Raw genomic sequence first — 13,257 nt, forward strand, 5'->3', positions numbered from 1 at the left:
AACATTCTGCACATTTTACAGCTGTTCCTCCACATTATACAATGAAGTGTAAGAAGAACTACGGCAGACTTTGGATTTGCAAATTGAAAAGCAGCAAAACTCTTGGCCAGCTAACAGTGCTTCATGCTTGGTTAGAAAATTTGCTAATTTAAACCAATTAGCCAAATAAGTTTCACTTATCCTGGCTTTAAAGAAAGAACATTTAAAATACCCATTTTTTCCCATACACCTATTTTAAGAACCTAGATAGAGCCTAAACACTAAATACTAGTATATTCTTATGGTTGACTTTCTAAACTAAGTTTTAGAGTAATTTACAGCTAAAAGATTGCTGAGTAGCTTTAAAAGTTGCAAACCCAAATAGTTGTACATGTTCCATGCCCAAAGTATGTCATGGATTATCCTGTTTATTTGGATCTTATTTAAAGAACACCCTATTGTCTCAAAATCATTTAACTGTGCAGACAGCTGGCCTATTCAAACATGTTTTATTAGAATTCCTCTGTCCTTCCTCCTCCATTCTTTCAGATGGGTACAACCACATACTGTGCTTTGCCTTAAGCATGCAAGCTCTGCAAGGCAGGGACCATCCATAATTCAATGCAAGTCAAAGAGCCAACACAATGGGATCCAGCTAATGTTTGAAACTCCTAGCATCTACTGTAGGACAATTTCCTAGCTTGGACTTGCTTGATTTTTTAAAAATCCTTAGGAAGTTTTCTTCCAGGCTGGGAGGCTTATTTAAAAGTTTAAAGTAAAAAAAAAAGCCAAGAGTTGAACCTGTGTTTTAATTGTTTACATGACAGAAGCACCTAATCATTTAGACTGGAAAACAGCTCTAAGATCAGAGTCCAACCATTAACTCTGCCAAGTCCACCACTAAACCATGTCCCAAGTGCCACATCTACATGTCTTTTAAATACCTGCAGGGATGGTGACTCCACCACTGCCCTGGGCAGCCAGTTTCAATGCTTGACAGCCCTTCAATCGAAGAAATTTTTCCTAACATCCAATCTAGGCTTCTCCTGGTGCAATTTGAGGCCATTTCCTCTTGTCCTGTCACTTGTTACTTGGGAGAACCCCTTCCCTCATGCACTAGATAGGTCACCTTGGTAGAGAAGGAAATCAGGTTGGTCAAGCAGGACCTGCCCTTCATAAAGGCCAGACTGACAGGCCTGTAGTTCCCCAGATCCTCCTTGTGGCAGATGGGTGTCACATTTGCTGACCTCTGGTCAGCCAGGACTGCTGGTAAATGATGGAGAGTGGCTCAGTGAGCCTGTCCATGAACTCCCTCAGTCCTCTTGGGTGGATCCCATCAGCCCCATAGACCTGTGTGTGCCTAAGGGATGTGGCAGATCTCTGACCATTTCCCCTCGGATTATGGAGGCTTTATTCTGCTTCCTGTTCCTGATTTCCAGCTCAGGGGGCTGAGTAGCCAGAGAACAACTGGTCCTGCTATTAAAGACTGTGGCAAAGAAGGCATTAAGCACCTCAGTTTTTCCTCATCCTTTGTCCCTATATTCCTCCCTGCATCCAGTAAAGGATGGAGATTGTCCTAAGCCTTCCTTTTCTTGCTGATGCATTTGCAGAAATATTTCTAATTGTGTTTTATGGCAGTAGCCAGATTAGGTTCTTGCTGGACTCTGGCCCTTCTAGTTTTCTCCCTGCATAATCTCAAAACATCCTTGTAGTCCTCCTGAGTTGCCTTCCCCTCCCTCCAAAAGTCAACTCTCCGGGCTGCTTTTTTTTTTTTTTTTTTTTTTTAGCTTTGAGCTCCAGCCAAAGCTCTCTGTTCAATCAGGCCAACCTTCTTCCCCACTGGCTCATCTTTCAGCACGTGAGATAGCCTGCTCCTGCACCTTTAACATTTCCTTCTTAAAGCACATCCAGCTTTCCTGGACTCCTTTGTCCCTCAAGACTGCCTCCCAAGGGATTCTGTCAACCAGCCTCCTACACAGGCTGAAGTCTGCCCTCCAGAAGCTCAAGGTGGCAGCTCTCCTGATCTCTGCCTCCTTATTTCTCCAAGGATCAAAAACCCCAGTCACTGTGACCAAGGCAGCCTCTGACCACATCACCCACCAGTCCCTTCCCTCTTCAAACCCAGCAGGTCCAGCAAAGCATCTCCCCTGGTTGATCTCACTCATCAGCTGCATCAGGGAGTTTTCTTCCATGCAGTCCAGGAACCTCCTAGACTGCTACCTCTCTGCTGTACTGTACTTCAGCAGACATCTGGTAAGTTGAATTTCCCCACAAGGGGGGACAACAAGGACTAGTGATTGTGAGACTTCTCCCAGCTGCTTACAGAGTATTTCGTCTGCCTCTCCATGCTGGTTGGGTGGTCTGTAACAGACTCCCACCAGGATACCTGCTTAGTTGGTAATGCTATTTAAGATAAAGCATCATTTGCCTTTGAAACCTCTCACAAACCAAGATTAACATTTTAGGAGGAATCCCACTGAGCAAATAAAAGTCCTCCATGCTCAGAGAAAACATAACATGCAAAATTTCAAGTCCACGCCTTAATAAGGCAGTGGAAAGTTTACATATCAATAACTGGGACTTTTGCTTTTGCTAGGTAAAACTTATTCTAATAGGACCAAGGAGCAATAAAAGCAAACAACACTTCTATGAGGGCACTGGACTTCACCTTATGATTTGCATCATGCTATATGTTCTATGTGGCAAAGAATAGAATAAGGTGTACAAAGATTTCTACTAGCTGAGGAATCTGAAGATGTTTAACATGAAAAACAGCATTTCTGTGCTTCTGTACACCAAGGCAGATATTGAACAAAAAGAAAGTGTTACAAGGGCTTTTTACTATGCAAAGCAGATCACAAGTACAAAACTAACAACCAGCTATTCCCAGTATTGTTCAAAGACCAGCTTAAACCAGCAGGCTCTACAGCAGCATGCTCCATCCCCCTCACCTTATTTACAAAAGAAAGGCTGCTTGCTATACCAATTACCTCAGTAAAACACAGCTAAGGTTTCTGAAGAACTTACCATTGATTTCGAAAGGGAACAAGCTGCCACTTTTGTTCAGCTTCTCAGATGAGTACTGAAATCAATCAGAAAAAAAAAGTTTTAACTGTGGAAAGAGTCAGCATTCACTTCAAGGAAATTGCATGCAGTTTTTAGTTTTCCTATATATGCACTTAACAATGCCTTTTAAAAGATGGGGTTTATTCAAGATTTCTTGAATAAATTCCTGAACAGCTGATCTTTATAAATAAAGCCTCTGGCATCTATTTATAATGTTTTCTGATATACTGCTAAGTATCAAACTGTTTCAAGAATTACAACATTAGCCCATGTGAATAAACTGGAAAATTAAGAGTGATAATTCATCTTTAATGAAAAAGCTTTGATCCAATTCTCATTTCAGTAGAGAGGAAATTACAATCTGGCAGTTGGGTTTCCATTTTCAATCTTAAGGCTAGAAGGCAAAACACTTCATCTTCAGCTAAGAGACAAGAATAGCTTTAACTAAATTAAATATACAAGCTCTTGAGGTTCACCACCATGAACACTGTTCCAATCAGACTTTATTAGTATTTTACATTTTCTTATAATCAATGCAGTGACTTTTTTTTTTATTTCTTCAAAGTAGAAAAGCCATTGAAAAAATCTTTCCTATCCCCAAAACATCTGTTGCAGACTGACTGCTTTTTAAATCTCAACTTACTGGTGGTGGCTCCCTACTCAGAAACAACATAATAGACATGCTTAAAACAAGGTTTGTGTATAAAGGCCTTCAATTAAGCCTCATCAGTAGCATCGGCACAGTAAGAGAAGTTTGCAACTAATTTTACCTAAAAAATTACTACAAAGGCATTCTTAATGGTCTAGATTCCTCAGACAAAGCATAGAGCTTGCAATCTGGCCTCCTATAAAGGAGCTATAAATAAGTGGCTCATAGCTCCATCAGCCCAAGGGTCATTATTCACTCCCCCACCACCACCTCAGGATGGAGAGGAAGATTGCTTTAAAAAAGAGCAACACACTTTATGTGAACATTGTTCTTTGTGTATAGCCAAAGATGATAGCATTGTACATACGCTTCCTTTCCAGATACAAAGTCAATTTTTAAACAAACATCCTTGGGCTACAAAGCTTTTTCTTTTTTTTCTGTACAGCAGCACATAGTGCTAGTGACAACTTTATATCCTTGAGCCCCACAGAGAAAAACATTAAGCTGTGGTAATATTCCCTTGGTGTTATTGTTTTAGAGGTAGGAAATAATAGAACAGATGAAAGGATAGGACAGCAATGAGATTTTTAATCTTATTTTTTATCAGCATCTGCACATGAGACAATCCATTTCATTCTTACTTTCCATTTGCATCTGTAGATGCATTTATAACCTCCTTTTAAAGAGGCTACTTCAAGTAAACAGCAGAACCCTAAGTTTAAATCTCCATTGAATTTGCTATTAATTAGTCTGATTCAAACCACTTGAAGTCTGCAACTTGCCAGTTTTATAGTAGTATTCACATTTAAAAAGCCAGTATCCATCATTTACTCTAATCAGGTACCAGCTTCATGTGAAACACAGGAGCACATTAAGGTAACAGTAGCTACATTCCAGCTGTCCCTGAAGGGGAAATGGACGAACTAGAGACTAAAAGATAAGGTCTTCAACAAATTCTTCCTTTCCAGCTTTCCCCAAATGAAAGGCAACACCAACCTATTCAACTATCAGAGAGTAGCTAAGGAAATGTGTTATTTGAACAAAATTCTGTGTCAAAAAGTCTTATAGCTGATTTATCCTGAACCAGATGAAAGGGGCAGAAAGATGACTTAGTATGAGCATAATAGTTAGGGATGTTTAAAAGACTGTTTATTCACAGAGACCAAGATATTCAATGCTTATAAGGAACAGAACCTCAAGCACAATCCTATGTGGCAGTTGATACTTAGTTTTCAGAGTTTTACAGCCAAATGCATCTTTATCAAGGTTCTCTTCATGGATGTCCAACTTGTTTGATTACCTGCACTTTTACCACCTTAAAAAGCCTTGTCCATCAGGTAGACACTAAACTACTTTGACAGCTGCAGAGCACTGAAAGCATTTTTCAGGGTGAACATGGAAAAAGTGAGATCACATACACACAGACCATTTGTCCTCCAGAGAACTGCAATGTTCTCTAACTCAGACAGCAATCTTGTCTTTACAGCTATTTCTGACCAGGTTCTGGAGAAGTCAGTGCTCAGTTCCATGACAAAGCAGACATATTTTCTCTGCAACTTGGGATCATTTATACAGAATCCTGCTAAGTGACAAAAAAATTCTTTGCTAATTCTTCCGAGATTCAGACCAAAAACCTTAAGAACATCACATGCGACATCACATGCTGAAAGGGAGAGTAAGCTGCACTATTTCCAGCAAAAGCTCAAGGCACTGCAATAAGGGTTGAGTGACTAAGAGGACAGTAAGTAACAAATCTCCTTTACAATATATGCTTGGCTTTCTGTAACTGAAACTAAAATACTTGGAAACAGGGTCTGCTGGTGTATTTTAATGATGTCTGGAAGTCCAAATTTGAGTAGACTCTGTCAGGCTGTAAATTCTTTACAGGAGGGAGGATTTTTTTAATCTATACAGCACATGGCACAAGTCCCACTAGGTATTACTGTAACAGGGCACTGAACCAGTTTATCAGCTCTCCTGGGCTGGCCACGCTCTACCCTCCCCCATTCATTCCCTTTGTGTTATGATCTACCCAAAAGCTTCCTCAATGAAGACTTTTCAAGCATAGTCATAAAAGAAAGACATTGCAATTGCTAAGAACCTTGACAGGGAAGTCTGCTACCCTCTGTGTGAAGGAAGTCTTCCTTAGAATAAGGCCAAGTTATTCAACAAAGTCACTTTCCTGAAGAGGAAGCATCCATCTTGCAACTACTGCTTTTTGAATAGATGTTAAAACATCCACCAAGATCTCATGCCTCTGGAGAATTTATTAAGGAAATAATGACATATTTTAAGATGGACACACAAAACAATGAAACTACAAGTTTCACCTGAGGTTAGAATTATTTGCTTCATGCCAAGAAGTGGATCTACTTTGAAATGCTTATTCACAAATAGAACCTCTTTTGTGCAGTTGGAGAGACTATGCTCAAAAGGAAAGAAAACATGTGGCACAATATTTAGAACAATGCTGCAAGTTTCAGTCAGTTTTCTGAGTAATAGCTGTTCTTTCATTAAAATAGTCACTTGAAAAGACACCTAGTCTGAACTAAGTAAGTGGAAGAGCTGTGTGAGGCTGACAACAAACTATAATTTCATCACTAATTTTAAGTGTTCTTTGCTAGCAGAAGCCAACTGTAACAAAAATAATTCTGGCTATTCTTCTACACTCCAGTGTATTGCATTAAGAACTTCACAGCCTGTGCTATCCCTCCTCATTATTCTCAGAATGACAATTTCATCTTCATACTTTTAAAATTAATGGCTTTAATTTCAAGGCATTTTTTCCAGTTTCCAAGTATATTTGAGTTCCTCCAATTTATCAGCATCCTTTCCAAACCACAGGGAAGCCATTGTTTATCATGCAAATACTAATTTAACCACCACCATACAGATGTGACTCAGTTTGAATAGGCCATACCAGACCTCCATTTTTCTACCAAATATCCTCCAAATATGACTGGATATGAAATAGTGAGGAGGAACATTTTGACCTTTTCTCAGGATGTAAAGAAATTATTAAGTCAAGTCTTCTGACCAGTGGCTTTTCCTGTGAGGAAGTCAATCGAGTTCTACATCTTTCAACACAAATAAGCCTCAAAAATTAAAACTAATGAAACCCCCCATGCCTGTAAGGGGTTTTACAGTAAAACATTCCTTTCACAAATCCTTGTCTGGCAGTGCTTATGTTTTCTTCTTAATACCACACCTTGAAGTCTTACAGCTCACATGCTGTTACTTCACAAACCAACATGAGATTCTATACAGGAATATGAAAAAGGTACAAGTTTAGTCAGAATATACAGAAAAACCCAAGACTTTGAGCTCTATGAGAGTTCTGAGAGTTCAAGGGAATAGAGACCGACTATTTGATTTAATGCTGCTGTCAATCCATGAAAGACACAATGTGCTCACAGAACTTCTGTCTTGTAAGTTGAGCAACCAGGGACACCACCTCATGAGCTACAGTACCCAAATTGAGGAAAAGAGCTTGGGACAACCTTCCTGCTTCTAGAGCAGGTCACTCAGTCATTTTCCTGAAGGCAGGTGCAGGACAAGGCTGTACAACATAACTGAGCATGCACTGGCTGAATTACACCAGCCTGGAAAATTAGCATGTCATTTAACAGAGCACTAAGAAGCTGCAGCCAGTATTTTACAACATAAAAGAGAGGTACTTGGTCACCACACAGCTTACACAACTGAAAAAGTGTACTATGCCCTATACATGTTGTCTTTATGCCCAGTTCGGCTGCACAGTAAATAGCTTTGAAAGAGCTATTCTTTTTTCTTTTATAACCCTGATTCATGAGCTGTGTTACAGAACAGCTTTTCCCCAGCTATTTTATCTACTTGTGCCAAGACACTTGAGCAGATGCACTGCACAAGGTATCACAAAACTGATAAGGTTTAACTACATTAACCCAGGCAAGAAAAGTTGCGTCTTGATCCTCAATCAGCTCACAATGAGGTTCACCACATGGTGTCACAGAACTTTGTGCCAGCACAAGTAACAAAAGGTGCAGGCAAGATCACTTCAGAATCGCTCTAAACTGCTGCTATTAGAAGAAACCACAGCATTAACCTGAACTTCTTGCCAAAAAGCCTAAATGTGCTAGCACTGATACCACACCACCATCAGCAGCCTTTTTCCCTTAGTGAAATTACACAACTGCCTTCACCAGTGAAAAAACACTTTTTATCATCTCATGTTCACATTTTAGTCAGGAAGCCATCATTTGCTTCCATGAATCCTTTTTAGTAGGGAGCATCCTACTTGCACACTTTTATTCACACTTGCTTCTCTATTTCCACACCTCACTACACACTTTCCACACTTTTTCAGGGTGCCATTGTGTACAAACAGAACCTGTTCCTAGCCTCAGAACCTATTTTCTGTAAGAACTAAAGCACTTACAAAACCAATTACTTGACAGATAAAAGGAGGAGAGGAACAGGAGAAGGGCAAGGACAAAACAACTGATGAGACATCATGTGCCATTTTCCGCTCCACTTGCTCTTTTTCATGCTTTATTGTAAGTCCAGATAAGGAGAGGAATAAAAAACAACCAACCTACAACACATTACAGCATGCCAACACACTCCTGTACAGACTGCACACTGTAAAAGCAGTAGAATGTCCTTCTCTGCTACTCGAGGTCTGCAGTCCAAAACCTACACTGACTACTGGTAAAAAGACAGTTCCGTTTCCAAGTTTATGCAAACTTTAGGACCTCAAAAACTAGAAGTTACAAGGTGCCACCACATTTAGTTACAAATACTGCTACTGGTTATAGGTCATCATTGCCTTACACTTCGGCCCCAGAGTTTAGTTAAATGATGACTTTGCCAGTTCACAGATACAGCAGATTCTCCTACAAACTGCATGTCCCAAGTGCTTCATCAAACCAGACAAAATAAATGCAAGCTAAGTAAGCGCTTCTCCTGAGAGTTAACGCCATTTCAAGACCTTAAATCTGTCTTTCAAGAATAGCACATATTTAAAGGGAAGGCAAAATAGAAGTAGAAACAATTATTAGAAGAACTCTAAATGGACCTGCTACAGTTTTGAAAATAAAACTGCTTGATTAATGTCTACTGTTAAGATATCCTTACTGGACAAGGAACTGGATACATGAGAATTGCAAGTGCTTGTGCACAAACTCCACCACATTCAAGATATGCTTCACCTGCTTTGGGCTCATGAAGTAAATAAGGAAGCAGTTCAGCTGTTCAATAGAGTTTTAAAATAACTGACATACTTCAGGTCCAATATTTGAATTATTTTTTTAATAAGTAACAGAACTAGAGTTGAACAACACCCTGACATTTAGTCAAATTAAGTTCTTTTGTGTCCCACTGGAACCTTAAAGTTTGACCTACACAAGGGTGCCACTGTAATTAAAGTCAGTAAAACAAAATTAGTGCATTCCATACAAAACATGGTCTCGAGGCTCTCAGGTAGGCACCTGAAATTGACAAGATACTGTTCTGCATTACTCACTCTAGAGTGGATATTTCATTCACAAATGAGATGTGAAGAGAATAGATTCCTTCATGCCTGAATTGCATGCTTGAACCACACTATGTACCCAGAGATTAAACCAGCAAGAATACCACCATAAACTACAAAGTTTTTCAGAGCACCAGGCATCTGAGACACTGAAGAAGCAAGGATCCACTCTACTGGCATCAACAACAGTCTGGAGGTAACCTGACTTTTTGTTTAACTGTATTTACCTGACAACTTGTTCTCTTTCTGCCTAGTGCTGATAGTTACAAAAATCCCTGACTGCCACATAGGTAAGTAAATACTCTTGTCAGATATAAAGATATCAAGCACCTGGTTATAGGAAGTGAAGAAAACTTCAACCCATACAAGTATTTGTGGGTTTTGCTAGCAAAAACAGGAATTCTGAGAAGCTTTGATAATTCTTTTCAGTCATTAGAGCACTATTTCATGAAAAGAACTGGTTTTTTGCTATTTAAAATGAAGTAGCAAGGTTAAAATGATCATTAAAGCAAGAAAGCACGACTTCAAAAAGGGGCTAAACACTGAAGTTCCACTTTTTTCCTCCCCTTACAACTCCCACCCAACCTTGCAAACCAGTCCTAACCTAAATAGCTACATTCTGGCTGAAATACATTCTTGAATTTGTTATGCAGTTCTGAGTTACTTGGCATTTCCCATTTATTTCATGTTATTTTGGTAGATCCTTACCAGATTAATATTGTATGTTTTACAGGTCAGATCATCCAAGCTCTGGTTCTGCAGCTTTTCTGTTATTAGTGTTACCATGGTAGTTGTTCCTTTTCCACTGCTCACACGGAAGTGTCAGAGGCTCTTCAGTCTCTTCTTTCAATACTCATGAGCCATTTCTGTTTTGGTCTAGAATCTTGAGATTTATGCTTCCATCTTATTGCCAAAGTTTATTTTCAAATGTTGTCAGTGTATCATGTCTGGCTTCCTGTAAAATTGGATTAGAAAAAAGTAAAAAAGTCAGAAAAATTCTTGCATAATCATAATTAGTATTGTAATAACACAACTCTTATTTGGACTATTCCTTCATGCAAACTGATGGCCTGGCATTTCAGATTATACATCTCTATTCATGAAAGAATACTCCTATTTGAGGTTCCACTGATTAAAATTTCAGAAAGGAGATAAGACTCAATGGCAAAGATCAGAGTATCATTTGGCTTTTTCCTGCTATTGAACTGATTCTACCCAGGAGTTTGATCCAAGGCAGATGGAAAGCTTTCCCAAATTTTAACTAATGAAGCCCAAGCCAGGTATATTAGAACAGCATACGACACAGGCAGATACCCACCATACTGTTCTGCACATTTGACACTATTTAGCATTTTTTACCATGGTTTTTCATCACTAACCCCTTCTTAAGAAGAAAAGTGGAGCAGTGGGTAACAAACACTATACCCACTTCCCAAACCTTCAGCTACTTTTAATACCCTGCCCTGGAGTTTTTTTCAGGTTTGGTTTTTTTTTTCCTTAGGTTACAAAACTGTCAGCAAACACCAGATCTCCTAACCAAGACAGATTCCCATACACATAGAAGTATCACAGACAACAGCTTTGATATCTTTATTCTATGAGCAGTCACCTAAATCAAAAGCACTAGGTTCATCAGCTACATAAAAAATCCTCTACATTCCTCCCCCCCCAGTGATCTGCATTAACCATTCTCAATTATTTAAGCTGGTCAAGCATATTCAGGGACCACTTATGGAAAATAAAGTGGGAAGAGATCCTCACAGAGGTATTTCCAAATTTAAACATGAGGCTTTGGGAAGGAACATTGATGCTGCTAGGACCACAAGTTTACTTACATTTTCTAGTTTTAACATCTACAGTTTAAAAAAAAGGCAGGAAATTATTTTCAAATAATGTTTCCATAAAATATTGCCTCTTCCACACTACTAATTAGCTGTTTAAATAACCAGTAGTAGCAAGGAAAAAAAGCAACTTGAGGCTATGAGTCAAGTTAAACCCACTTAAAACTAAGATATTAATAATCACAATAGTGATGTCAGACTATCTTTTAAACCTGTTGCCTTTAAGTACTCCTCTAATATGATTTTCATATGCTAACCATGCACTGCTTTACCTTCGCAGCAGTCTGCTGCACAGCAGCCTCCTTCAGCCTGAGAGCTGTCCCACAAATACAACTCCTACCCAACTTTTGGCCCTGTTCTTATATCTACTTTTTCTTTTGCTGTAAGGTAACATGCTTAGAAATGCTCTTCCACCACAAATAATGCTACCCAGATAGCTGGAAATTCAACTGGTCTGTTTTTACCACATATGTTCTGTCTTTCAGGAAATCACACAACTTGAAATATTTACATCTTGTTCTGAAATTACACCAGGTCAAACATCAAAAAACCTCCAAGTTCATACACTCACTGGTAAAAGCTGCACATACACTGTTCAATGTGAGCAGTCAGAGCAGAGCGTGGTTCATGAAATACTGAAGCCAACTTTGAGGGCAAGCATGTGAACACAGCAGTATCTAGAGCAGCACAATCAAACACTGCTGTGTCCCTTTTAAACCTGGCGGAGTTCAAGTAAATCTGGAAATTCGGAATACAAGTCACACGAAAGCCTGACTGGAAGTCTGAACTTGCTCCTTTACAGATTGAAAACATACTGAAGAGCTTCATAACTGGTGCAAAGACTTTCAGATCTATGCTAAGGATTAATATTTCCACAAGTAAGAGGCTACTACTAAGAATCAGCTGAAAAGTTCAGCAGACGCTTCATTACTTCTATTTGAAGGGCTGTAGAAGAATTTGTGGGTTTTTTTCACAAGGAAAAAAAATCAAAATCCAATAAAACTAACCAAAGATGGGAGAAAAACTGATGTGTAATCAGTTAATTATAGTTTTATTTTTCTTAGTACTTCAAATCTTCAAATGTTTCACTGCAATTTTAAGTCAGCTTAATACAAGCTAAAATAAGGAGAGACTAGACAGAATGATATTAGACTTTAGTTAATGAACCAACTGAATCAAAGGATAAAGGGAAAGCACATGAAATCATAGAAGCATGGCACTTTCAGAATCATGCTGAACTGTAGTTATCCACACTCATAAATCCTACCAGCTACTGAAAGTAATACTTGGGCACTGCAACCACTCAGGCCCTTTGTGACAGCATGGAACCCAATCAGTTCTGAAACATAGGCAGTGTGGAAAATCCCCCACAAAAAGTTTCATTTTAGCAACTCACACTTACCAATCATAATTTTTCAAATGGAGACATGCTCCACTGACAAAGATTTTATTTTTAAGTAGGGGGAGGGATGAAAAGGTGCTGTTGGCCAGAAAAGCCTTCACCCATCTCCTCCCACTTTCTACTGCTCCCCCTCCTGAGTAAATCCCATGTCTCAATATGAAGCACAACCCTAATAGCAGGGGTTGTAGCTCAGATCAGAAGCATGCTTTGGAAGTGAATTCCCTTCTCATCTTTCTTAAATGTTCTTGATCTGTACATTGGCATTAACTGTTCTACACTAGAAATCTGTTCTTATTGGGCAGTCCTTGTTAAAGACAACACAATGAATGTTTAAGTGGTCAAAACATCGCCAACACTTCTACCACTGAAATGTCACCATCACACACCTACCAATGAAAGGCATTCTAGGTTGCAGTTTGATGTACCTCAGCTGCCATCACAGCTGCCAACACATTGTCTTCTCTGGCTATTTGTGGCCCACAGCAGAGTGCCAGCACAAGTGTTTCTGCTCATCACAGAACTAGATCAGGGAATTTTTATAGCTGGATAAAACCAAAACACTTCCTTTTGTTTCTGGGAAATGTTGTTTTCCAGCTGGATCAGCTCCCCAGCCTGGTTTGCCGTGAACTGGACACAAATGCTTGTGTGGGCGCATTGCGGGATGCTGACACTGCCTGTCCAAGTACCTGTCCAGCTACAGCGTCAGAAAAAGAAAGAAATACACCACACAAGAAAGCCAGTTGACATCAGCATTTCCTACAGTGAGCCAGGCAGATTTTTCTTTCATCAGAAATTAGGCATCTCCTCC

The 13,257-nt window shown here is 39.4% G+C and overlaps 1 protein-coding gene across 1 annotated transcript in view; it reads right to left on the reverse strand.

The window, feature by feature from the left end:
- Positions 1-13,257, reverse strand: part of FAM53A (family with sequence similarity 53 member A) — a 71,935-nt gene that overhangs the window by 41,055 nt on the left and 17,623 nt on the right. The window contains exons 2-3 of the mRNA XM_032109243.1: positions 9,915-10,161; positions 3,007-3,061 (exon numbers count right to left, since the gene is read on the reverse strand). Coding sequence (XP_031965134.1) covers positions 3,007-3,061; positions 9,915-9,992 — 133 coding nt within the window. The 5' untranslated portion in view covers positions 9,993-10,161. The remainder of the gene's footprint in view (positions 1-3,006; positions 3,062-9,914; positions 10,162-13,257) is intronic.

Source organism: Corvus moneduloides, chromosome 5, assembly GCF_009650955.1.
Source record: "Corvus moneduloides isolate bCorMon1 chromosome 5, bCorMon1.pri, whole genome shotgun sequence".
Classification (NCBI taxonomy): domain Eukaryota; kingdom Metazoa; phylum Chordata; class Aves; order Passeriformes; family Corvidae; genus Corvus; species Corvus moneduloides.